Here is a 27,087-nt window from a genome sequence, read left to right on the forward strand (position 1 = left end):
TTTTTGTGTTTTTGCTAACCTTTATTTCCGTGCATTCAAGAGCACTAAAACTGTAGCTAAATTAATTTATGTGTGGCCAGACTGCCTGATTTGGGTCCCTGTCCCCCCCAGACCTTACCTGGCGCAGAGATGTATGGTGTGACCCAGGGACAGAAAAAATAAAAGAAACAAACAACAAAAAATAATAACTAGACTGGTAACAACTGTATTCCAGATTTGCAGCAAGGGGAGAACTGGGCACTGTTGTTTTCCCTGTGGAGCAGAGAGATGTCATAATAAAACTGTTTCAGTTTAAATCCAGCATGAGACTTGTGCTGTTGCCAAAAAGCAGCTGTTATCGGATTACAAGAGGCACAGGGGGTTTGGCTACTAAAATGAGCCAATGGGGAGCCAGTTTACTACCCGGAAAGAGGAGAGAACGTCAGACCAATCAGAGAGGAGCAAGCAACAACAGGCAGGAGGAATGCAGTCTGCGTAAGTAGATCAGGAGAGAGAGAGAGAGAGAGCAGGGGAAGGAAAGCAGAGAGTTGTGCATGGGCTAGGATCCCTCCTTGCCCTTAGCCACCAGGAGACAGAGCACAGCAGAAGGAGAGTCCAGGAGCTGAGAGTTGACGTCCCCCTCCTGCAGGACCTCCTTCAGCTAAGTAATCCAAATTTGCTCAGCAGCAGTACAGCGATTCCTGCTGTCTTTCTGGGCCTCAGATGGTTGCATCAGTGAGCTGCAAGATAACCCTCTACTGTTTGCTAGCAACCAAGTAGAGGCCTGCCCATAATTTCTAAATCCCTGCCTCAGGGCCCGGAACCAGCTTGTTTCCCTGGTTTTGGTGCCTCTATAAAACTGGAGTTTTCCCAGAAAGTGCCAATACTTCTCAACTTATACAGCCTGCATTGATTATAATTTAACCACCACTTCTCTTACTGATACTCGTGCCCAACGTTCTTGTGATTTTCCTTTTTTTTTGGGTGTATACACTCCTTGGACTGGGACTAATGAAAGTAACAGTATAACATTTATTTTGTGCACTGGTATGACATTTACCCTCAAGGTCTTGGGTAACCATAAGGTTTGCCAGAGGGCAGTCTGAGCAGGAGAATCCACAGACTGCTACTGAAATTTCAAGTTGCTCATAGCCCTGGTTTACTGGGCAGGTTGCTCAATTTACTAGAACAATATTTGGCCAAATTGTGATTGTTAGGCTTATGGATGCGAGCTGTTAATAATTTCCCTTCTGTGCGTTATCATTTCTGTAGTGTTCTGAGTACCTGTTAATAGTAAAAAAACGTGAAGGTTTACAGAAAAGTGATTTTTGTGTTGTACACTGTTCCCAGGTGTGGGGTGGGAACTACAGAGACCCACGGAAGAGAGGATCGAGGCACTTGGACTATTTATCCCAGAGGTGCTAAAGTTACCTGCAAACCCCCCACTCTGACCTTCATACACACGGGTGCAGTTAGGGGTATTCTTCATGTGCAGCCCTTCTCCCTTGGCAGCAGAACAAGGGCGCTATGTATGCATAGAAACAAAAAACTTAATAGTGGATGAAGTCCATCCAGTTTTCTCCACAAAAGGGCATTTGGTTTTACTGGGCCTTGCACACTAGATAACTTGAAATGCAGATGCCCTTCATTCTTGCAAATCTCTTAAAAGCGAAAGGTATGTGTTTATAAGAAAGAGGTTTCCCTTTTTGCTGCAAATCCTTAGGAGTGTTGAAGCTTACTGCAGTGAGTCCTCTTACAAGTATTTGACAACACTTTACAATTGGCACACTGTAACCCTGAAAAAAGAAAACTCCCGACTTCCACTGTGGACGGACCCAAGCATTAGCGTGGGATTTTCCATGGCCCCTGTGGATAAACAGCAAGGAGGAAGAGGCCGGGAACTGTGGTGACGCGCATCACTAAGCGTCCGCCTCATTTCCAAATGTGAAACAGCGGAACTACAAGTTTCAGCATGCTTTGCACAGCAGCGAACGGGCGACCATTGCATGCAGCCTGCTGATTGGCAGAGGCTTAATGGACCCTCCCCAAGTGATAGGGGAGAAACCGAAAGCGAGTGGGCGAGAACAGAACACCATGGAGAGGGGTGCCGCAGCGGAGGAGCAGGAGTGGGGGCGGCCCGGGCCCGGCAAGATGTAGGGGCGGCATGACATGGGCGGTGCCACGAGCGTTTAATGGTGTTCGTGTCTGCTGAGATCTCTATTTCTGTTTCTCTCTCAGCTCCGGCGCCTCCGTGGACAGTGCAGCATCAGATGTTACCATTTGGGAAACCATCCACTATGATGCGACCCCGTTCTCGGGTAAGAAACTTGGCCGCCAGCAGGGTGGACTGTGCAACGCTGTGATCTCCCTCAGTTCACCTGCCCTTCTTTCTCGTTGCAGCCAGGCACCACGACAAAGATACCACTGAGCCAATTAGCTTCTACCTCTCCAGCCTGGAAGAGCTCTTGTCTTGGAAACCCACCAATCAGGATGCCTTTAATATTGCTGTAATGCCATTGGCTAAACGCCTGCCTCCACTTGAGAGCAAAAGGCCGAGGACCTTAGTGTGCCATGATCTGATGGGAGGCTATCTTCAGGACAGGTAGGAAGATGGGTGGGGAGGAGCTGGGCGCTGAGGGGAGAACCGTGGAGTGGGGCTGGAAGAGGAAGGAGGGGCTGGGGACGGGGCTGGAAGGGGGAGGAGCTAAAGGCAGAGGGTGGGTCGGGGTGGAACGGTGTTAGGGGAGGAATTAGCGCTAGAACTGGCGGAAGAACAAGGGAAGAGCTGGGGGCAGGGCAGTGGGTGGGGAGGAGCTGGAGAGTGGGGGTCAGTGCTGGAAGGAGGAACTGAATCCAATAGGCATCGGCTTGGAGCCATTGGGAGACCATTGATTGGGCACAGCTAGTAGATCCGTGGCAGAGCTGGAGTGTCATATTCTGTTGATACATACTGAGAGATATGTTATTGACTTCTAGAGTGGGACCTATTCTCCTCCTCTAGGGTTACCAGATCAAGGGGTACAGCCTGCACGCCCTGGGGATAAGACCATGACTGGCTTAGCCAATTCCTAATGACCTGGTAAACTCTATCCTTCACCTCACGTTTTTTTTTTTTACCCCATTCTCTGCTGCAGATTTATCCAGGGTTCAGATACGCAAGACTCTTATATCTTCTATCACTGGCAATACATCGACATCTTTGTATACTTCAGTCACCATATGTTCACCCTGCCCCCTGTCTGCTGGACTAATGCTGCTCATAAACACGGAGTCTCTGTCCTAGGTAAGAGCAGCACACCTTCAAAAATAACTCTGGGAGGGCAGTGTTTAAGAAAAGTCTGTGGTGCATATTTTTTATTTATTTATTTTATTTAAAGAATTTTTATATACCGGGGCACGTAAAATAACATCACCTCGGTTCACAGTGTAACATAACATAGCAACAAGCTTTACAATGATTATAAATAATGGTTCACAGTATAACATGACATAGTAACAAGCTTTACAATAGGTTCCAGGCTGGAGGAGATTAATCTATAAGGGAAGGTAGGGTTGGTATGTGGGATAACCTAATGTTTTTGATACATCGACTACTCAAAGAAGTCTGATTATTAACTATATACAAGTGAGGAAGGAGTCAAGGATTAACTAATAACATGGGAAAAAGAATATAAATAGTAAAAGGTTGGGGTAAGGAAGGGGGGTAAGGAAGGGGTAAGGTAGCCTAAAACTGAAGAGCTGTGAGCACCTCTATAGCTAGTGCTGTACTTCAGTCCCTACAGCACCTCCTGATTGGGTAGATAGGGACTGTAGGAACCTCCCCACTGTTAGGGCTCTTGCACCATCCCCTACAGTGCCTCCTGTTGGAGGAGATTAGAACTGCAAGAGCTATGAGTTGCTCTACAACCACATTCCTGAACCATTCCCTACATAGCCTCCTGCTGAAAGATGCTGGGATTATAGGAGCCCTGAGTTCCCCCAAAGCCAGTGCGCCTGTAGCATTGCCTATAATGCCTTCTACTGGAAGAGGTTTGGACTGCAGCAGCTGTGAGCTGAGCCAGGGCTTCTAGGGTGGGGTGGGGATAATCTGATAATTATTTATTTATTTAAATTCTTTTCTATACCATCGCTAAGTTATATACCATTGCGACGGTTTACATGTAGGCACAAATTTAATGTAGGTGGATGCGTACTATAGTACATTCTAACAGGTGCCACAAAAGGTTCAGTTACAATAAATCGTTAGACAATCAATTGTTTAGTGAAGTAGGTCATGATCAAGTGTACCTGTAAGGTACGGTTCACGGGTAAAAATCATATTTATAGTGTTTACAATTACATTTATTGTGAGGTAGAATTCATAGATTATTAAATGCACATTCTTAGAATAGTGCTGTGTGCTGCTGTTCTTCTGCCTATTCCTGTATATTTTCCATTCTCCAGTCTCTTTATAAAATGCTTGTTTAAAAAGCCATGTGTTTAAACTTTTCTTAAAGGTTTTGAGATCTCTTTGCAATCTGATCTCTAGAGGCACTGTGTTCCAAAGTGTGGGGCCCTTTCTCTCACTTGAGTTAGACTCGTTGTTTTTACTGAGGGAATGGTTAAGAGTGCTTTATTTGCCGACCGAAGGTTTCTGTGTGGGACGTGCACTCGCAATGCTGTGTTTAGCCAGTCAGATTTTTCATCATGTATTAGTTTATGTATGGTACATAGGGCTTTGTATTTAATTCTGTGTTCAATAGGTAGCCAATGTAATTCTGCCAGGGTTTCGGTTATATGGTCCCTCCTCCTTTTTCCGGTTAGTATTCTAGCTGCTGTGTTTTAAAGTATTTGAAGTGGCCTTAATGTTGAATACGGGAGTCCTAGTAAAAGGGCATTACAGTAGTCTGTGCTGGAGAACACTAGTGCTTGAAGTACTGTTCTGAAATCAGTTAGTGTTAGTAATGGTTTTAGTTTTCTGAGTACCATGAGTTTTGCATAGCCTTCTTTTACTTTTAGCGATATGTGCTGTTTTAGATTGATTTCTGGGTCCAATATTATTCCAAAGTTTCGTACTTTTTCTGCTAGTTCAATTTTCTGGTTGTCTTTGAGGATTATTGGAGTTTGGATGACTTCAATATTTTTCCATTCTAAGTGTATATATTCTGTTTTTTCAATATTAATCACAAGTTCCATTCAGTTTAGTAGGTGTTTTATAATGTCTAGGTACATGTTAGCTAGGTTTAACGTTTTCTCTAGTGTGTCCTCGATTGGTAAGATTAGTTGAATATCGTCTGCATAAATGTAATGTATGATTCCTAGACCTGCTAGCAGATGACACAAGGGCAGCATGTATATGTTAAAGAGGGTTGCAGACAGGGCTGATCCCTGCGGTATTCCTGTTTTGAGATTGACTTTTTCTGAAAATACGTTGTTGATCTGAACTTGAAAGAACCTATTATTTAGATATGAACTAAACCATTTTATTGTTTTGCTGTGTAATCCTATTTCTTCTAGTCTTTTTAGTAGTATTTTATGGTTTACTGTGTCGAAGGCTGCTGATAAGTCTAGCACAATTAGAATGTAATGTTTACCGCTATCAAAATCTCTTAGAATGTTATCTGTTAGTGAGAGAAGTAGTGTCTCAGTGCTGTAGTGCTTTCGAAATCCATGTTGAGATGGATATAGTATGTTATTATTATCTAGGTGTTCAGCTAGTTGTTTCTGTACTGTTTTTTTCTATTAGTTTAGCTATTAAGAGAAGATTTGAGACTGGTCTGTAGTTGTTCAGGATCATGGGGGACACTGTTTTTTTTTCTTTGATTGGTTTTATAATTGCCCCTTTTAGCATATCTGGCATAGTTCCTCCTTCTTCAAGGGATAGGTTTATGATCTTAGCTAATGTAGGGGAGACTGTGTTAGCTGTTTTCTTAAGTTCAAATGTTGGTATTGAGTCGATTTTGTGTGGAGCCGGGTTTGTTTTTTAGCATGTATTCCACTTCCATCTCGCATATCTCAATAAATGACGACCATTGGTTAACATCTCTTTTTTGCATTTTAATTTCTTGATTGTTAGTGTTTGGAAGTTTATTTCTTAAGTTAGTAATTTTTTCACTGAAAAATCTGGCAATTTCGTTACATTTTGATTCTGGTAGATTTTGTGATGATTCTTGTTTGTCATTGGTGAGATTTGATACTATTGAGAATAAGGTTCTTGGATTGTTAGCAAATTTTTCTATTTTATTGCTGTAGTACCGTGTTTTCGCGTGTATAGGCTGCGGCTTATACACGGATTTACATTTTTGAAGAGAGGGGTGCGGCCAATACAAGGGTGCGGCTTATCTAAATCTGTATTTACATAGGATAGACTAGGATAATCTAATACCTACCGGCATTCTTATATATATATTTTTTAGTTTGCTTGTTGAAAGTAATACCGGAATGTTTACCACTGAAAGTAGGAGCAGTAACTAGCACACTTCAAATTACCGTATATAACAGTATTGTTATTAAAGAAGAATGCACTGCAGACAATTCAAAACCAGATTGAGATGTTATTTTAATTAAGTGTATATATCGATACAGTACCTTTAATTTACCAGTAATTTCGAATTGTCACATATGAAAATTTAGAACACAAAAGCATATAAATATTTCCAAGTACTGTATTTCCATCTGGAACCAGTTACACATAAAACACATGTAAACTTCAGTCTATATTTTAACGAGGAAATAAGAATCTCAGTTTGTTATAGGCAGCAGTGTAATCTCAGTTAGCCAACACAATAAGTCAATATATGGTACTGCCAGACAATGATTCATTGCCAAATATTTTGTCATATCCAGTTTGGCGATTCAAGAGTACTGGTATTTACAGTTGTAGAGAAGTTTTGCTCATTTGGTCCCTAGAAAGAAGAAAAACATTTATTTATTAACAAGGAAAAAATATTTTCCGGAAGAGAGTCCAAAATTAAAGTACAGAAGATTTTTAAGATTTTAATGTTTTATGATATTTACACCATACCTCATCATATGGTGAAAATCCCTCAAAATCTGTCAAGCAATCAGAATCAGCAGTGTTCAGCTGCAAAGGCTTCTGCTTCGTCGTCGTTAAATTCGTAGTCATCATCTGAAGCTGATTCCGAAGCCGATGAATTAGCGCCATCTGTGCTCTCCAGTAAGCCTGCCTTCTTGAAGCCATTAAATATTGTCGTTGACTTTACAGCCTCCCAAGACCTCAGAACCCATAAGCACACTTCTGAATAGGTAGCTCGCCGCTGCTTCCCTGAAGGAGTGAATGAGTGCACCCCATCTGACATCCACTTCTCCCATTCCTTCCGCAGCAGGCACTTAAAAGGGTAATTAACCGCAATATCCAAAGGTTGTAATTTGCAAGCACCCATTCTCTTAGATTGGCTTCAAGAACTGGCCATTTGGCAGGCATACCTCGATGGGCACGCTTCTTTGGATTCATCTTTTCCAGTTTGGCTTCTTCTTTTCTCCATCTTCGAATACACTTTTCGTCCACAGAAAATTGACGACCCGATTCTCGATTTCCGTGTGTTTTTGCGTATTCTATTGCTGCCAGTTTAAAATCTGCCATGTAAGAATGACGCTTAGGCATTGTACGGTATACAAGGGTGTGGCCAATACAACAACTTGCTGACAGACACCGGATTTCCGCGGCTTATACATGGGTGCGGCTTATACTCGTGTGCGGCCTATGCATGCGAAAATATGGTATTCTTTCTTAACATTAAGGATAGTTTTTTGTAGAAAGCTAGATGTTTTCTGCATTTGGTTAGGGTATCGGTTGTTTTGTGTTTTCTCTTTTTTCCATTGATCCTGGGTGTGTGCTGGTACCTGTCATTTCAAATGACAGGTACCAGGAAGTGGATCCCAACTTTAACCAAAAGAAAACCTAAAATCCCCTCCTCCCGACGCAGGGCGAAAAGCGACTCGACATGTAAAGTATTGTGAATAAGTGTAACAAGTTTAAGTTACTTTCTTTCTTTCAGCCCTCTCTGCCTTCCTCCAGAGGCGCGCACCGCAGCTCCCCTGCCTCCCGGGGGCAACCGGTGGCGAAAGCGGCTTCCAGCGGCCCCCGCCGGCAAAGACTGATGAACGCACGCCCGTAGTGCACAGGCACTCAAGCCAGCGAAAGCACATGAATGGGTGTGCGTGACGTCACGGCGCACGTTCATATGGTTTCACTGACTTGGGGGCCCGTCAATTTGGGCACTCAAGCCAGCGAAGCTTTTGAGTGGCGGAGACTGAATAAGAAGGGTTATAGGGAGGAGGTTATTTCCACTCTGTTGCATGCATGAAAGACTTCCACCTCTCTGGCTTACATTTGAGTATGGAGGATGTTTGAGACTATGTGTGCTGACTCGGGAGTACCAGCGCGCAAGGCCCCGTTGTACCATTGTCTTTCAATTCTTTGCGGGTGCAAGTGTCTTCTCTTGGCTCCCTCCTAGGGCAGGTCGATGGTTTCACATTGGCCGCCCACCCTGATGTCATTAGTTTCCTCAAGGGGGCGAAGCATTTGAATCTGCCCATCCGTGTTGCTTGTCCATCGTGGAATCTTAATCTGATTCTTCGGGTTCTCTGGCGTGCCTTTTGAGCACCTCAAGCAGGCCACACTCAAAGACTTGACTCTTAAGACAGTGTTTCTAGTCTCTATTTGCTCGGCCAGTAGAGTGTCTGAGCTCCAAGCCTTGTCTTGCAGGGAGCCATTCCTTCATTTTTCCGATTCAGGTGTTTCACTCAAGACTGTACCATCCTTTTTACTGAAGGTAGTTTCCTCTTTTGACTTAAATCAGTCAGTAGAGCTACCTGCCTTTTCTTCAGAAGACACTGAGAGCACACCTGGCGAGACCTAAGGTGCCTAGATGTGAAAAGGGTACTCCTGCAATACTTAGTTTAGAGTCTCTAATCATCTCTTTGTCTTATGGAATGGATCCAATAAGGGGAACAAAGCTTCAAAGGCTACCATCGCTCACTGGCTAAAGGAGGCGATTGCATCGGCATATATTTGTCGGGGCTGGCTGGTCTCTGAGGGTTTAAAAGCCCATTCACTCTAGTTGCCGGCTTCCTCTTGAGCAGAGAGCCAGTTGGTCTTCCCGCAAGAGATATGCAGAACAGCTATTTGGAAATCTCTTCAAACCTTTGCTCGTCATTATCATCTAGATGAACAAGCGCCAGTCTTTGGTTACTTCGGCAGAGAGTTGCTTCAAGCAGGACTCTCTCAGTCCCACCCTACTTAGGGAAGCTTTGGGACATCCCACTGTCTGGACTGATCCGGGTACGTACAGGGAAAGGAAAATTGGTTCTTACCTGCTAATGTTTGTTCCTGTAGTACAACAGATCAGTCCAGACGCGCGCCCTTACTGGAGGGAATCTGACTTTTTCTCTTTGACAGCCGCTCAAAGCCTTTGCATTCACAGATAGCCCAATTTACAAGGCACTGGAATTATCGAATCAACATATAAGAGCTATACGGCACCGGTAATATCTATTAAATATATAAGAGCGATTACTTTGCACTTATTCAAATTTTTACAGTTACATTTTGGATGTTAAAGATTTTACTTGCTTGATCTTTTTTCTCTAGTTGAGGTTACATTTTTCTACTTTGATAATGTTTATACTGAAGGGATGCAGGGGAGCACTGTCCTGATATAGGATGCCCTTCGAGTTTCTCTGTCTCCATCTGCTGGAAGGAAGGCTCAATGCACTGTCTGGACTGCCTCCTTAAAGAAAAAAGGGAGAAACAACAAAGAGGGGAATTCTGTCCTCTGGCACCCTTTAGTGAGGGCACCAGAGACCAAATAATAATAAAGGAACGGGGGGGGGGGGTCCTTGAAAGAGGCCACAGGTCTCCCCATGGCCTAAACCCACTCCTCATCACTTACCTCATAGCTCTCACACTTCACCTTGGTTCTGTTGCTTGAGTTCCTTTCCAGAATCTTCAGGTCCTTCAGTCTCCTGAGAGCCAGAGCCAGCAGAGATGCTCACTGCTTGCTGCCCTCCTGTGAAATGCCACTGAGCCCAGGCAGCTCTGCCTTTTATAAGCCTCCTGCTGTCATTATGACCTCATTAGCAGGTGGGAGAGAACATTTGAGACTGATGGAGGGAGGAGGGGCCTATTTTCAAGACCCAGGAAGGGGGCAGTGGCAGGCAAAGGCTGCCCCACCTCCCTAAAGGAAAAGAGGAGCAACCGAACAAAAAGGGAATTTCTTTCCCCCATCACCCTCTAGTGGGGGCACCGGAGACTAGTTGTAATAAGGCAAAGGAAGCAGAGGGGGGAGGGGGGCCCTTAAAAGAAAGAGCCACAGGTTCCCCTGTGACCTAAACCCACTTTTCACCACTACACCACTTACCTGCAGGTAGTCCACCTTGGTTCTGTTGCTTGAGTTCCATTCCAGAATCTTCAGGTCCTTCAATCTCCTGAGAGCCAGAGCCAGAGCTATGCTCACTGCTTGCTGCCCTCCTGTGAAATGCCAAAGAAAAAGGGGAGAAATAAAGAGGGGAATTCTGTCCTCTGGCACCCTCTAGCGAGGGCACCAGAGACAAAATAATAAAGCAAGGGAAGGGGGGGGGGGGGTCCTTAAAAGAAAGAGGCCACAGGTCTCCCCATGGCCTAAACCCACTCCTCATCACTTACCTCCTAGCTCTCACATTTCACCTTGGTTCTGTTGCTTGAGTTCCATTCCAGAATCTTTAGGTCCTTCAGTCTCCTGAGAGCCAGAGCCAGCAGAGATGCTCACTGCTTGCTGCCCTCCTGTGAAATGCCACTGAGCCCAGGCAGCTCTCCTTTTTATAAGCCTCCTGCTGTCATTATGACCTCATTAGCAAGTGAGAAATAACATTTGAGACTGATGGAGGGAGGAGGGACCTATTTTCAAGACCCAGGAAGGGGGCAGGGGCGGGTAAAGGCTGCCCCACCTCCCTAAAGGAAAAGAGGAGAAACCGAACAAAAAGGGAATTTCTTTCCCCCATCACCCTCTAGTGGGGGCACCGGAGACTAGTTGTAATAAGGCAAAGGAAGCAGAGGGGGGAGGGGGGCCCTTAAAAGAAAGAGCCACAGGTTCCCCTGTGACCTAAACCCACTCTTCACCACTACACCACTTACCTGGGGAAGCTGATTCCGGTGAAATCGCTTCGCAGCTGCTCTAGAGCACGCAGGGACCCTGGGAGGGCAGAGTTGCGGCAGCCTCAGGACCCTTTTCTTTTCAGCGCAGGTACTGAAGCCTCACTGCAAACGTTCAGGGAGCAGGAGAAGGCTGCCCTGGGGGAGGGGAGCTCTCTGCCACCTCCTTCGCCGCGTCCTGCTGCCCCTGGGGGGCGACTTGCAGGCAGTGCAGATCTCTTCCTCAGAGGAGGAACGGGGGAAGGACTCGGATGAGTCTTCTTCCTCGTTCTCCAATTTTGTTTTGTTGCTGCATAAAGCCTACAAAACACGAAAAGCAGCAAAGAGCCAGGGTACTAAGGTACCCCGTGAGGTCCTGCCGTCGCTGGGGGCTGGGACAGGAGCTTCATCACTCCACAAGTGTGCATCAACCAAAATTGAACCAATCATCCAAAACCTTAATCCCGCAGCACACCGCCTTGACCCCATCCCAATAAAGCTACTAAAACAAATCCCTAACACCATCGCCAAAACTATATCAGACATAGTCAATCTCTCCCTCAAACAAGGCATCTTTCCAGACAGGCTCAAATGTGCCATCATCAAACCAACCCTCAAAAAGCCCCAACTTGACAAAACTGACCCATCAAACTACAGACCCATCTCAAACCTTCCATTTATTGCCAAGATCCTTTTCCTGTCAGGTGGACAGTTCAGGTACGGACGAGGTGGATGAAGGCGAGTCTCCTCCTCAAGGCCCTGGTGAGGGACCGGATGCGGATCAGGATCACCAGCTCCAGCCAGCCAAGCCAGTAGATGTGTCTTAGAAGGTTTCTGGCTCTTTAAAAAAAAATAATAAAAAATTTACTCAAGATTGTGAAAACAGTGGCAGAAGGCGCAGCAAGTTCCTTTGAGCCTCCTAGGAGGTTGGCAGGTCCTGGTGGGACTGTCCCCCCTAGTATTAGAGGCAAAAGAGCAGGGGGTTGAAGATCCGGGGACTGCTACAGCCGGCGGGTGATACCGAGGAGCCCGGTTCACTCACTCACGGCAGGCAGCTCAGCACAGCCTTCGGAGCACTGGGGGGGAGAAGGTAAAAGTGAGTTTTATTCTGGTCGGCCGGTCCAGCGTTCTCTCCAGCTCCTCTCTGCCTGCCATACCGCTGCATTTCGGCTCGTGCGAAGGCCCCTGCCGCCCGGTCTATTTTTGGCGCGCTTACCTCAGCTGATCGGAGCTAAATTTAGCTCGAGGCTATGCCTCGTGGTGCGGCCAACTTCGTGCAACAGTGCGCGCACCCGCCTCTCTAGAGCCGGCATTTGTGCAGATTGTGTCTCGGGAGGTGAAGGGACCTCAGGGAGGTCCGCTGAGGGGAATCCCCATGGCAGCAACAGTTCTTCGCAGCGCCTGGAGCCTGGGAGGCTTACAGCTCAGCCGCAGCCACCTGATCTGTTCCTGCTTAGTGCAGGGATGGAGGCCATTTTGAAAACATTCAGGGATGCAGAGAGAGCCGCGATGGAGGCATGGAGTTCCCCGTCACCTCTCTCCCTGTGCCCAGGGCCCTCTTGGGGGGGGGGCAGGTCGCAGGAGGATCGGGCTCATACTTCGGATGGTGATCCTGAGGGGGCCTCAGTCTTCTTCGTCGTTCTCCTCGGACTTGGTGAAGTTTTTTCACAAGATGTTCAAGGCATGGAGAGCGTCCAAACACAAGAGGGGCAAGGTCTCTGAGGTTCCCTCCTCCCGTAAGCGTCCCAAGTCCCTGCTGGTGGGGGGGGCATACTAAGTCTAAGCTCCCTCTCAGATCCATGGCAGGTCCGGATGATTCGTCGTCTTCGGATCTATCTGATGGAGGAGACCCTTCCCCGGAAGACCTTCAGGGGGTAGACGCAGGTCAGGATGGTCAGCCCCTGGTGCCCAAGCAGGGAAGCACGTCTGCAGTGGACGGTGATGATCCCAACGTTGGGAAATGGAGAATCCACTCGGCCGATAGATGTTCATATTCTGCAGATTTATTCAATGCATTTTGATATTGTGCGCCCACCTTCAAAGGGTAGGAGAATGGGTATGTTTTCATTCATGTTACCAGTTTTCATTCCCTCTGCTCTACGAGGGGGGGAAATTTTGGTTGTACTAGTTTACTTTTCTCTGCTTGGGTACAGTGTAATACTGACAGACTGTAGGTTGCACCTCAGGGGTATCGGGCGGAGTCCGTTAAAACTTCTCTGTCTCCATCTGCTGGAAGGGAGGCAAAACCCAGGAGTCTGGACTGATCCGTGGTACTACAGGAATGAAAATTAGCAGGTAAGGACCAATTTTCCTATATGCGTGCAGTGGGGTAACTTGCCGGTACGGCGGTTACCACCCGTAGCAGAAGGTATGGACATTACTACACTTAACCAATATGCTTTGATGCTTTTAATGCAACTGCAACACTGCTCCCTGCTTAAATGGCAGGGGGAAAAGAAGAACTGGATTCAGAAGACAACGGAGGGCCTCAATACCCATGGCCTGGGATACTGGGATACTGCTTCTACGGCCAAGTCTTAAAGGAAACAAAGAAAGCGTGCATGGGGGTAACTTGCTAGTGTAGCGGGTACTACCCTTAACCAATAAGCCTTCATATTCTTGATGCAACTCCATCATTGCTCTCTGCTTCAAGAGCAGGGGGAAAAGGGGAATTAGACTCAGACAGCAACCAATGAGGGCACTGACACTTAAGGTCTGGGAACTGATAAGCATGAGGGTAACCCGCACAAAGTAGCGATTCAACAGAAGGCATGGGATTACTATCCTTAACTAATAAGCCTTGATACTTTTAGTGCAACTCCAATATTGCTCTCTGCTTCAATGGCAGGGAAAAAGGGGAATTGGATTCAGATAGCAACGGCCCTGACTTTTATGGTTTGGGGAACTGATGACCATGGGGGTAACAGTGCAGCAGTTTCTACCCTTAATAGAAGGCATGGGATTACTACCCTTAACCAATAAGCCTTGATATTTTTGATGCAACTGCGACATTGCTCTCTGCTTCGGAGGGGGGTGGGGGAGGAGGAAAAGAACCAACATGAGCCATGACTTTTTTTTTTTTTTTTACAGTCTGGGGTACCGATGCGCAGACATTAGGGAAAAAACACAGGATGGCGCTTACAGCCAAGTGCATAAGCAAAGCACATTCAAGCAGCACTGACTGATACATGGGGTTTGGCACGGCAGATACTACCATAGGAAGCTTGCTGGGCAAACTGTATGGACCATTTGTCCTTTTCTGCTGTCATTTCTATATTTCTGTATTAATTTTAATATTTAGAAGTGTGATGATCATTTATGCATTTTTACAGGCTTGTTCTTGGAACTCAGGGAGGAAGCTGATCATGATTAAGTTTATTTTTGGAAACGTATTATTTACCTTATCACTCAAGTACCCAAAGCAAGATATGAAATATTGGGGCGGAAAGGGAGGAAGAGCTTATGGACATAAGCTCCGGGTCTTTTAAATACCTAGCAATGCCCCTATTGTCTGTTGAATGTGGGCTCTGCATTCATGACAGAATTGTTTGCTATAACCTATTTACATTTCTGCATTGATGTATTTCCTGCATTCCCTTATTCTTTGTTTTGTGCTCTGCTTCAGGGACATTCATCACAGAGTGGGAAGCAGGTGCAAGGGTATGTGAGTCCTTCCTAGCTGGTGAAGAGTCTTCGTTTCGTGCTGTGGCAGATCAGATGGTGCGGGTGGCACAGTTTTACCGGTTTGACGGCTGGCTGATCAATATTGAGAACCTCCTGAGTGTGAGTATGTGCTTAAGCATGGAGTGGCATAGAATTCTCTGAGGCTTGGTGGCCATGGCATGGCGAAAACAGGTGGCTGATCAATTTTATGTTCACCATGGGGAAGCTGGCCATGGGCTTTTGTCACATGGCTTCAATGATTGCAGTCTCTCCCTTTGCCTTTCTGTCAGGTTTGGTCACACAACCCTGGTACAAACTGTTGTCTTAACTGGACTGAGATTTGGTATTTCTTCTCTGGGCTCTCCTTGTGAGGCCATATTAAGAGCTGCCACATGCCTCTGATCAGCGAGCATATCCCCTCACTACCTCCACTATGTCTGCATCTGTCCTGTGTGTATAAGATATTTGAGTTTCTCCGCTTGTGTGTTTACATACTGATGTGCAAAGCGAGGGAATGCTTGTCTCTTTCTTTTGCTCCTGACATTTTGCAGGTGGTGGCAGCGAAGAACACGCCACACTTCCTGCGCTACCTAACGGAGCAGATGCACCAGCACGTGCCAGGTGGACTAGTGATCTGGTATGACAGTGTCATAGAGAATGGGGAGCTAAAATGGCAGAACGAACTGAATGAAAAGAACAGGTGAGAGGTGTATGGTGGAGTGCATGCATGTGTATGCACGCCTTTGTGAAAGAAGACCCATACAGGAGAGAGGCATGAGGTGGAGTGTGTGTGCATGTGTACACTTATGGAAGGAGATCCATGCAGATGAGCACAGTCACCTGCGCCAGCAGAGAGGGAGGAGGAAGAGGATACCTGTTACAAGCTGGTTCCTGCAATGTAGACTCTTTCCTTTTCAAATGTTTCTGTCTCCTGCTCCTCTCAGAGTATTTTTTGATTCTTGTGATGGAATCTTCACCAACTATAACTGGACAGAACAGCATGCCGAGCAGATGTCATCACAGGCAGTAGAGCGGCGAGCAGATGTATATATTGGGGTGGATGTGTTCGCACGAGGCAAAGTTGTTGGGGGCTATTTTGATACAAATAAGGTAGGTCAGAAAGTGGGTTACCTGTGGCGAATCAGAGGTTCCCTGTACGTACCCGGATCAGCCCAGACTCCTGGGTTTTGCCTCCCCTCCAGCAGATGGAGACAGAGAAGTTTTTTACGGGCTCCGTCCTATAGCCCTGAGGTGCCACCTAGAATCTGTCAGTATTTCTTTGTCTCCAATTGCTTGTATAGGAACAGCGAGGAAGACTCAGCAAGTTTTCTTCAAGCCTCCCAGGGGGTTGGCAGGTCCTGGTGGGACCCCCCCCCCCCCGGTATTAGAGGCAAAAGAGCAGAGGGTTGAGGACCTGGGGACTGCTAGAGCCGGAGGCTGATACCGGGGAGCCCGGCTCACTCACCCTTGGCAGGCAGGTCGTCAGAGCCTTCAAAGTAAGGTAAAGTGATTTTTTTGCTGTCGGCTGGTCCAGCATTCTCTCCAGCTCCTCCCTGCCTTACCGCTGCATTTCGGCTCACGCAAATGCTGCGGCCCCCCCAATCTGTTTTTGGCGCGCTTACCTCAGCTGATTGGGGATAAATTTAGCCTGCGGATATGCCTCGTGGTGTGGCCTGCTCCGCGTGTGGCAGCGCACGCACAAGCCTCTCTAGGGCTGGCGTTTGTGCTGACGGCGTCTTGGGGGGTCTGCGGAGAGGAATTCCTGTGGCAGCACCAGTTCTTCGCGGCAGCGGGAGCCTGAAAGGCTTGCAGCACAGCCTCAGCCGTCTGACCCGTTCCTGCTTGGTGCAGGGACGGAAGCCATTTTGAAGACCTTCAGGGATGCAGAGAGAGCCACGCTGGATGCAAGGAATTCCCCGCCAACTCTCTCTCTGCGACCGGGGCCCTCAGGGGGGCAAGTCGCAGGATGATCAGGCAGATCCTTCAGATGATGACCCTAAGGAGGCCTCAGATTGGTCATCTTCGTCGTTCTCCTCAGACTTGGTGAAGTTTTTTCACAAAATGTTCAAGGCATGGAGAGCATCCAAGCGTCGGAGGAGCAAGGTCTCGCGGGTCCCCTCGTTGCGTAAGAGACTCAAGTCCCCGCCGGTGGGGGGCCCACGAAGCCTAAACGCCCTCTTCGATCCGTGGCTGAGCTGGAGGACTCGTCTTCGTTGGATCTGTTGGATGAGGAGGACCCTTCCCCCACAGGACCTTCAGGAGGACGATGCAGGCCAGGATGATGAGACTCTGGTTCCTAAGCACGGAGGTGTTTCTGCGATTGATGGCGATGATCCCAAGGTGGTCCGTTTGTTCCGCAGGGAGGAATTGTCTGCTTATCCCGAATATTCTGTAAGAGCTTGGAATTAAGTCCCGCAGGAGGATTCGCGTATGGGAGCGGTGGATCCCGTGATGTTAGGTCTAAGAGATCCAGCTCGCTCTTTTCCCTTCCATATGTCGGTCACCAACCTCTTGTTCTGGCAGTGGGACACTCCGGATCTGGGATTGAAGGTCAGCCGCAACATGGATAAGTTGTACACTACAAGAGAACGCACTGGAGCTGCTCCGGGTACCCAATGTGGATGCGGCAGTTTCTGCAGTCTCTTAAGAAGACTATTATCCCGGTTACTGGGGCAACGGCCCCGAAGGATTTGCAGGATCGGAAGTTGGAGGTACAGCTTAAGAAAATATTTGAGACCTTGGCCCTGGGAGTGAGGGCTGCCATGTGCAGCAGTTTTGCTCTGAGGGCGAGCCTGCATTGGGTGCAGCACTTACTATCAGTGGCATCCCTGTCGGAAGTGGATATGGCTCAGGCAGGTTGCTTGGAAGCGCCAGTGGCTTACAGTGCGGATGCACTATATGATCTCCTATGCACGTCGGCCAGAGTTATGGTTTCAGCCGTTTCAGCCCGCAGGCTCCTTTGGCTTAGAAATTGGTTGGCGGATGTCTCCTCAAAGGCTCAGCTGAGTTCCTTGCCTTTCAAGGAAAGCTACTCTTCGGCCATCAGTTGGAGGACATGATTAAGTCTCTGGGAGAGAATAAGGTCCACAAGCTGCCGGAGGACAGACCCAGGAACAGAGGCTCTTTTCCTCAGAGGTCCAGATTTTGGGGGAATCGTCGTTTTCGGGCCTCAGGGTCTTCCTGATCCTCCGTTCGTCAAGCTCCCAGCCATCAACATTCCTGGAACCAGTCCTTTCGTGGCCTACGGCCGGCCAGAGAAGGAGCCCCTCTGGCTCATGGAGGCTCCAAGTCTGCGCAATGAAGTGAGGCCAGTCCACTCTTCCGTTCCAAGGATAGGGGGAAGACTGTCTCTCTTTCTGGAGGAGTGGGCCAACTTGACCTCAGATCAATGGGTCCTAAATATAATCGAACACGGCTATGCTTTAGATTTTGCTCAGCCGATCCACGAACACTACATGGTTTCTCCATGCGCTTACCACCAAAAGAGTTGGGCGATGCAGGATACTCTCCAACACTTGCAGGCATTGGGCACCATCGTTCTGGTCCTGGTCAGAGAGCTCCAGAGGGGGTGCTACTCCATCTACTTCTTGGTGCCAAAGAAGGAAAGAACCTTTCAATCCATCCTGGATTTTAAAAGGGTCAATCGGGCCCTAAAGGTGCCTCTGTTTTGGATGGAAACCCTGCGCTCGGTAATAGCGTCTGTACACAAAGGGGAATTCTTGGCATCTCTGGACCTGACCGAAGCATACTTGCACATACCAATTCGACCGGATCATCAGAAATACCTGTGGTTCGCAGTTCTCGGGCATCATTTCCAGTTCTGAGTGCTACCGTTCGGGCTGGTGATGGCGCCCAGTAGCCCTACGAAAGGAGGGTATTCTGGTGCATCCTTACCTAGACGACTGGCTGATTTGGGTGAAATTGGAAGTCCTTTGCAGAGCTGCGGTTCAGAGGGTGCTACAGCTGCTGACCTCATTAGGATGGGTGGTCAATCCCGACAAGAGCCATCTGATATCATCCCAGTCCTTGGAGTTTCTAGGGACTCGGTTCGACACAGTCCTCGGAAAGATCTTTCTTACCGAGGAGAGACTTTCCAAGCTTCTCACTCAGGTGGAATCCTTGCGGTCCACGCCTCGTCCCATAGCCTGGGATTATTTACAGGTCTTGGGCTCGATGGCAACCACTCTCGAGCTGGTTCCGTGGGTCTTTGCTCATATGCGTCCTCTTCAGTCAGCCTTGCTCTCCCGATGGAATCCGCTGTCCGCGCAATTTTATCTCCTCTTACCACTGACAGATGCGGCACGCTCCAGTCTTCTTTGGTGGCACTGTCCGGACAATTTGCGTCGGGGAGTGGATTTGGAAATACCCTCCTGGATAGTGGTCACCACAGATGCCAGCCTCAAGGAGTGGGGCGGTTTGTCAGGGGACAGCAGTGCAAGACCAATGGACGAAGGCAGAGTCCTTGTGGTCGATCAATCGGTTGGAGACCAGAGTGGTTTGGTTAGCGTTGCAGGCCCTACTCCCCTTGGTGGAGGGGCGTTCCGTGAGGGTACTCTCTGACAATGCGACGATGGTGGCTTACATCAATCGTCAGGGAGGGACCAGGAGCCGTCCGGTGGCGATGGAAGCTCAGCTCTTGATCCGCTGGGCGGAACAAAATCTGTACCAGATTATGGCGTCTCACATTGCCGGGGTGGACAATGTACAGGTGGACTTTCTCAGCTGCCATCAGTTGGACCCGGGGGAGTGTGAACTCTCCGCCAAGGCCTTTCGTCTTCTGTGCCAGAGCTGGCCCAGGCCCACCATGAATCTCATGGCAACGTACCACAATGCCAAGGCTCCTTGATTCTTCAGTCGGCAGTGAGAGCCGGGAGCAGAAGGAGTAGATGCTCTTGTCCTCCCCTGGCCAAAGGACATCCTGTTGTACGTTTTTCTGCCATGGCCGTTGGTCAGAAGGGTTCTACGCCACATCGAGATCCATCTGGGAAAGGTGGTACTCGTGGCTCTGGAGTGGCCGAGGCGTCCGTGGTTTGCGGATCTCCTAAATCTAGCAATGGATGGCCCGCTTCGGTTTCGACCGTCTCCCAATCTCCTGAGTCAGGGTCCCATTTGTTTCGGAGAGGTAGATCGCTTTTGTCTAGTGGCATGGCTTTTGAATGGCAGAGAGGTTAAGGAGTAAGAGTTACTCAGATGCGGTGGTAGCCACACTCTTACAGTCCAGGAAAAACTCTACATTCATTGCATACGTTTGGATTTGGGGAGCATTTGAATCCTGGTGCATAGAACGCGCCATGCAACTGTCCAGGGCTTCCATTCCAAATATTCTGGACTTTTTACAGGCAGGGTTAACCAAAGGGTTGGCGTTTTAATTCCCTGTGAGTTTAGGTGGCTGCCCTTGGCTGTTTGCATGGCAAGGTGCAGGGGGTGACACTAGCCTCTCATCCGGACGTGGTTTGTTTTCTGAAAGGGGCCAAACATTTGTGGTCCCCAGTCCGGAATCTCTGTCCCTCCTGAAAATTTAATCTGGTTCTCTGCGCCCTTTGCGATGCTCATTTTGAACCTTTGAAGTGGGCAACCATGAAGGATTTGATGCTGAAGGTTTTTTTTCTGGTGGCTATTTCCTCAGCATGGCGTATTTCCAAGCTTCAGGCGTTGTCTTGCAGGGAACCATTTTTCCTGATTTCGGAGACAGGAGTTTCATTACGAACAGTTCCCTCCTTACTGCTGAAGGTGGTGTCCTTTCATTTGAATTAGTTGGTGGACCTACCTTCTTTTGCAGGTCTGGATTCCTCTGATCCTGATTCGAAGATGTTAAAGAAGCTGGATGTAAAGAGGGTGTTGTTGCGTTACTTGGAGGTTATGAACAGTTTTTGTCTTTCAGACCATCTATTCGTGCTGTGGAGTGGCCCCAAGAGAGGTCACAAGGCGTCAAAAGTCTCTATCGCGAGCTGGTTGAAGGAAGCTATTGTGTCGGCATACCTCGTGCAGGTTTATCCGATCCCGGCCGGACTTAAAGCTCACTCTATCCGATCACAAGCGGCCTCGTGGGCGGAGTGCCAACAGGTGTCGCCGCAAGAGATCTGTAGAGCGGCTACCTGGAAGTCTACACATACATTTGCGCGGCATTATCATTTGGATGTCCGAGCTCTAGAGCCCGGTTCCTTTGGGGCCAGTGTGCTCCGAGCGGAACTCTCTCTGTCCCGCCCTGATTAGGGAAGCTTTGGTACTTCCCAGGAGTCTGGGCTGATCCGGGTACATACAGGGAAAGGAAAATTGGTTCTTACCTGCTAATTTTCGTTCCTGTAGTACCATGGATCAGCCCAGAGTCCCACCCAAGGGAAACTGGAGAGTCTGCTCGGCCGGTAATTAGTGAGTTCTACAAGTTGTTTTAACGTGCCCCCCTTTTCAGGGTAAGAGTATGGGCATTCGTTTGTTCAGCAAGTTTCTGGTTTTCATTTCCTCTGCTCTTTGGGGAGAGGTGGTGGTTTATATAGATATTATAGTTGAATTTTCTGCTTGGCTACAGTGTAATACTGACAGACTCTAGGTGGCACCTCAAGGGTATGGGAAGGAGTCCGTAAAAACTTCTCTGTCTCCATCTGCTGGAGGGGAGGCAAAACCCAGGAGTCTGGGCAGATCCATGGTACTACAGGAACGAAAATTAGCAGGGAAGAACCGATTTTCCATTTTGCATGCTTTGTGGTTTGTTGTTCTGCCCTGTGACACTTTTCCCCAGAGAGCTCATTGCCTCTGTGCTGGCCTGCAGGTGGTTGACCTCTGCACTGTCGTTCAAGCAGGGGCTTTGGATGCTGCTTTGATGCAGCAGGAAACTTAAATAACATACACATCCCAGCATCCCCAAGAACATGTAAGACTGAACCATCCTGCAGTGCCATTGGCCAAAAATCCATTTCTAGTCAGAAGACTATCGGTGTTAAAGCTATGCTTATTACTATGTGCACTGATTGGTCCTGAGGATTCTGAAAGTCTCCAGCCTTGGCTGGTACAGAGGGAGCAAATCTCTGTAATTAGGCCCTGTTCAGCTCCTGTGGACAGCATTTCACATAACAGACTTCCTGTGATATTTCCTGTGTCTGCTCCCCTTTCTTTCTTTCCCCAGTCTCTGCAGCTTATTCGCAGGTATGGCTTCTCTGCTGCACTCTTTGCGCCTGGCTGGGTCTACGAGTGTCTGGACAAGAACGACTTCCTACAGAATCAGAACAAGTGAGACGCTTTAAGTGTGTTGGCAGATTCCTGAGAGGTGGGGTGCCCTGTGACTGATTCCACAGGTGGTGACTGTAGAAGATTATTTGCCCCTGTGTACCAAACTGGAGACATTTGAAAAGTGAATAGTAGAAATCCTGTCATTTTATTTCTGGTGGGAGGTCTGGAAAAAATGTTGGACCAGAGAAAATATGTTGAACCATTTCTCCTTTCCTAAAGCTGTTTTATTATTTTTAACACATCTTTCTCGCTGCCTTCCCCAATGTTCCTCTTTCCCCTCTCTTCCCTTCCTTTTTGCTTGTCTGCCTAGATTCTGGAGCCTACTGGAGGAATATCTGCCCATACACAGCATCAGTACCCTGCCCTTTATCACGTCCTTCTGCATTGGCTGCGGGAAGCAGCGATTCTTCTATGGGAAGGTGGGTCTTCAGTATTGCCACTGTAGGTCCTGGAAAGACAAGCCCAAGAGGAGACACTTAACCTCTACCATTCAATGTCTGCAGTGTCCAAATAGGACCTCTCTGGCATGCTATTTTCCCCTGACTCTCTCTATCTCTCTCTCTCTCTCTCCTCTCTCACTGGAGGAGAGTATCTGCCTGTTGGCTTGTTCTTTCATTGTGTAGGATGAGGACATCTCTGGCAGTGCAATCTCTCTCCTCTCTCTCCCGTAGGAAGAGGACGTAGAGAGCTGGTCTAATCTAAGTGCACAGGAGATGCAGCCACTCTTTGTGAACCGCGCACCAGATTCTGGGACAGAGGGTGAGGAGACAGGTGGCTGGGTGAAGACCCAAATCTGCCCTAAGGATGCTTGGCTTGGAGGCAGCTCCTTGCTAGTGGAGGGTATGATTCCCATTGATGCAACAGATGTTACTGTGAGGTCAGTGTTGCTTTTGAAGGTCTTTAATTTTTGTGCCATCTGTGGGGCATGGGGGAATGTGGTTGGTGTTGTCTATGGGAGGGAAAGGAGTGTGTGTGTGGGGGGAGGGGGGTGAGGTTGACACTGTCTGTAGGGTATGAGATGAGGGTGCCATCTGAGGGGAGGTTGGTGTGAGGGTACAAGGAGTTAGATTGGCACTCCTTTTATAGGCATGGGTGGTGAGGTTGGCAACCTTTGAATGGGGATGGCAGTGGGGAACTGATTCACTCTGGGTGAGAAGTGGCAGTAGGGTCAGTATTTCTCCAGTACATTTCTATGAGGAAGAATGTCTTAAAAAAAAAAAAGTCTAAAGGTCAAAGATGATGGATTACTAATCGCAGCCCACACTATGCCGTGTATGAATGTTAGATCATGTGTACGTGCAGTGACACCATTGCAGCTCTGCGTCCCTCTTCTCTATTGCAGTCTGCCCAGATGCATTTCATTACTGTTACTCTGAAAGAAAAACAAATGGTTCTTAGGACAGGTATCATAGCCCTCCCAGTCTGTCTTATCAGGAGACTGAATACCCTGGAATCCCTTCCCAGGTTGGTAGAGGGGGACACTTCCTGGTGCCATGGGGAGTTGAGGAAGCAGATGGTAGGGAGCGTTGCACATTGTACAAAATAGTTGAACACACATTGTTGTTTGGGTCGGTAGGCTTTTCTCACTGCAGGTGCCTTCTCCTCCAAAACTCCTCCTCTCCATGGTGTATAAGTTGGATGGGAACCCCAATGTCAACATTGCTCTGGAACTGACAACTCAGGACACCCCTACCTGTCAGATTGGTAACATCTCAGGCCTCACAGGTGAGTGTGGTCAAAATCTGTGTATCTCTCTTTGGGCCCTTCTAGGCTCTCCTTATCTTCTACTGGCTTTTTCTTTCTGTAGTTTCTTTGGCCCCAGTCTTGTTCAGTTTTCATGCCTCTTCTTCTTATCCCTCTGCATCTCATCTCTTGGCATGCTCTGTCTCATAGAGTAATGTTGGGTGTTGCTGGAGTAGGAGACACAGTAATCCCAGAGGTTTGGAGATAGTTTGGTGTCTCGGTCCTGGGGGATCAGAGCCTGGCATAGCTTTGCGTTTTGTTTCTGTGAAACAGCCTGGACTGTCTTTTTTTTTTTTTTTTTTTGTCCACTCTCACATCTCTAATCCCAGCACATTATTTTAGGGTAGTACCATCTGGCCCTTGAGAAAAGATGAGCAGGACCCTTAGCTGTGTCACAGACTGTCCTAAGGATGCACTGGGATGCTCCTCTGGTGCCTGCAGCATTTCCTGACTTTTATACTTTTTGCTGTCTTGATCTGGGTCTCCTAGCTTTTCCATTTCCTCTTTTTTCCTTTGCTGATAAAAGTTCTGTTTGTTCTTTAGCTTCCGTGTTTCTATATGTGCCTCTCTTTTTTTTTTTTCCTTTAGTGTTCTTTGTCCTTTTTCCTTTATTGCTGTGCTTTGTTGCTTTTAAGCTGCCTTTCTCCAGTTCAGGGCACTACTACACATCATTTGAAATCTGGGCCAGACCCTCAGAGTGAGCCTTCAGAGCCTGGGCCGGGACCCCAGCTGCAGCACCATCCTGTGCCAGGATCTCACGCAATCCTTGCCAGACTGCTGGGCGGGTGTGGGCAGCAGAGTGACAGCGGCTGGAAGCAATAGTGAGTTGACCATTGCTAGCCTTTTTCATCCCCAGCTGCTCAAGGTTGTTCCTTGCACAGCCGGTAAGGTTTGGTGACATCAGTCCTTTTCCAGTAGGTTGGAATGTGTGAATGCTCCTGCATGTGATTGGAGTCTGTCTGCAGCGACTTGACTGACGGAGTCTCGTCCCTCTGTTTTTCTTTTTTGGGTTTTTTTTTTTTCAGTTGTTATGAGTTGGAGCTGCAGGGATGCCTCCTCCAGGACCTCTTTATCAAGGTCTCGCGGCTGCCGTCCAGTGTGCAGCCGGAGAACTTTAGCTTCCGCTTGGGAGAGATCAAGGTGAGAAGCTGCTAAATGTTCCTGCACTGGATGATGTTGCATGCCCAAATGACCAGACTCACCTAATGTTTCTGTGGCAAATCTGGCATTGTTTCCTGAACTGATAGGGACCCCTTTTGTAGCAGAATCATCTATAACTTGTGGATGCCCCAGATAGGCATTATGGCTGTGGGGTCCATATCAGAAATAAACCTATATGTTGTATATAGACCTATATCCCTCCCTCCATTTATTTATTTTGGATTTTTATATACTGACATTCTCAATACAAGTATCGAATCAGGTCGGTTTACATATAACAAAACTTTCGCAAAAAAGGCGTTACATTGAACAGCGTTTCTTAACATATAGCGTATAACATATAGCATATAGGTATAAATAATAGAATTAAATATTACATAGATAATAATAATAATAACTTGTCAACAGGACGTGGGTAAATGTTCGGCATGTTTAAAGCGAGAATAAATATCTAGAAAAATTAAAGGGGTAGACTAAATTGAGATATGAGGGAACATAGACCATGTTGATGTGCAAAAAAATGCGAGATATGCATGAGTTAAGGAAGACTGATGAATCATAGAAGAAGTCTTAAGCAGGTGTGTAGTTCAGATCTGAAGTGGTTGGGTCTTGAGGGGGGTAGGGTGATCTAGGATCTGGAGTTGGGGAGCTGATGGTATATGTAAAACTGTATCAGGTAATGGCAGATACATTACCTTGATGCAATAAATGATTAAGGATAACTGCATTTGCACTATTGCTTGAGAGCAGGTACCAGTGTAAAGATCTCTGAGGTGGGGGCTGTTTGCCTCTGGGCTCTCACCGACATTTGTCTCCCCTCTGTAGGTGCTGGATGCGTGCAGCCTGTCTGCCCCCCTGCAGCGTGTGCATAGTCTCAGCGCTCGTCACTTCCTCTGGCGACGAGGTTCTTACGACCCCGGCTGCCAGAACTCTCAGCTTTATCTGAGCGTCACGCTGCAGTGGTCCTACCCCATGGAGCGAGCTCGGCAGTTCCGCATCTATTGCCAGGGGGTGATGTGCCACCGTGCTGCCACGCCATCTCACACTGAGCAGCCACACCTCATCGGTCTGGCTTACGCCAACATTTACCGAGTGGTTGACCTCGCGGTACCATCGGCCTGCACTGGCCAACGCGGCCATTTAGAGTTCTCAGTGCAGCCGGTCACAAAGGAAGGATTTACCACGGACCGATCCGACTGGGGGAAGCTGGTGCTGGAGTATGCGGACCAAACTCATACCCAGGTGTGAGACCTGCTGTGCTAGTTACTGCAGGAAGTTCTTCCTGGCCAGACTGCCATCAAGTGCTGCCACCACTCCTTTCCACAGTTTGGGAGATGGAACCCACCTGTAGGACAGTAAACATGGTTTTAGGTTTTTCTTTTTTTGGTCTGTTATAATATCCTGTCAGCTGATGCTGTGGGGTTTTGCCTTTTTTTTTTTTTTCCCCCTACCTGGTAGTTTCTCCTTTTTCTTCCAGCTCAGTCAGAACCAATGCTGGTATTCTGGGATTTCCCCCCCTATTTTAATAGACCCGCCCTCTCACTGTTTCTAGTGTGGCCATTGCAGTAACAGTCCTGAAGCTGGGGCTCCTTCTGGAACCCTGTATCATGAGTTCTAAATCCAACCACCAGGTGTCGCCCTTACCAGTGATCATGATTCCCTCTCCATAGGGGCTGTGAATGCCGCCGCCGCCGCAGCAGCCTCAGCTGACCCAATCAGGAAATCAAACTGGGGACCTTCTGCATGGCAGCACTGCACCTGAGGCACCAAGCTGGGCTGGCCCAGCTTATGCTGTGTGTTTTTTTTTTAATGTACCCAATTATTCGCTATGGCGGGGGGGTGTTGGCTTTTGCCCCATTTCTCCCACAGTAGCTTCTGTCACTCCCCTCTTCCTAAGTGCCATTCATGGGCAGCATAAGGGATTCACACTTGCCCAGAAGAGGCATAATCTTTGTGCCAGCACAGCAATAACAGCCATCTTCCCCAGATTGGGGGAGTTGAATGCAGATCCCGTGCACCATTCAATACAGCACTACAGGGTGAGCCTACACTGGTGCTTTATAATAAAAGAGAGATTTTCTATTGTTAATTGTAAAGAATTGACTAAAGGTGCATAGCGCTTTTGCCATTTTCTTTTGGATACCAGAAATGCCTGGTAGCTAGTCAAGAAATGTATGCAGTTTATCCAATAAAAAGTGATAACCTAG

General features: G+C 47.8%; 1 protein-coding gene across 4 annotated transcripts; it reads left to right on the forward strand.

Annotated features, from left to right (window-relative positions):
- Positions 1-367: 367 nt before the first annotated feature.
- ENGASE (endo-beta-N-acetylglucosaminidase) lies at positions 368-27,087 on the forward strand. Of its 4 annotated transcripts, none has more exons than XM_029599156.1 (14): positions 368-474; positions 2,218-2,297; positions 2,380-2,581; positions 3,114-3,262; positions 14,715-14,872; positions 15,304-15,452; positions 15,697-15,862; positions 21,873-21,976; positions 22,287-22,395; positions 22,648-22,853; positions 23,553-23,701; positions 24,369-24,540; positions 24,745-24,859; positions 25,706-27,087. In XM_029599156.1, the coding sequence occupies exons 1-14, from the start codon at positions 383-385 to the stop codon at positions 26,126-26,128; spliced, it is 2,274 nt and encodes a 757-aa protein (XP_029455016.1). In that variant the 5' UTR covers positions 368-382; the 3' UTR covers positions 26,129-27,087. The 4 variants fall into 4 exon arrangements, with proteins under 4 accessions (XP_029455016.1, XP_029455014.1, XP_029455015.1 ...); XM_029599154.1 differs by lacking the exon at positions 368-474 and adding an exon at positions 485-2,132; XM_029599155.1 differs by lacking the exon at positions 368-474 and adding an exon at positions 485-2,132 and having other exon boundaries at positions 23,553-23,692.

Source organism: Rhinatrema bivittatum, chromosome 4 (genome assembly GCF_901001135.1).
Source record: "Rhinatrema bivittatum chromosome 4, aRhiBiv1.1, whole genome shotgun sequence".
Taxonomy (NCBI): Eukaryota; Metazoa; Chordata; class Amphibia; order Gymnophiona; family Rhinatrematidae; genus Rhinatrema; species Rhinatrema bivittatum.

Coding starts and splice junctions, on each gene's coding strand:
- ENGASE (XM_029599154.1), top strand. CDS start 2,014: ATGGACCCTCCCCAAGTGATAGGGGAGAAACCGAAAGCGAGTGGGCGA. Junction 2,133..2,217: donor CGGCCCGGGCCCGGCAAGAT/GTAGGGGCGGCA, acceptor TTTCTCTCTCAG/CTCCGGCGCCTCCGTGGACA. Junction 22,396..22,647: donor AGCGATTCTTCTATGGGAAG/GTGGGTCTTCAG, acceptor TCTCTCCCGTAG/GAAGAGGACGTAGAGAGCTG.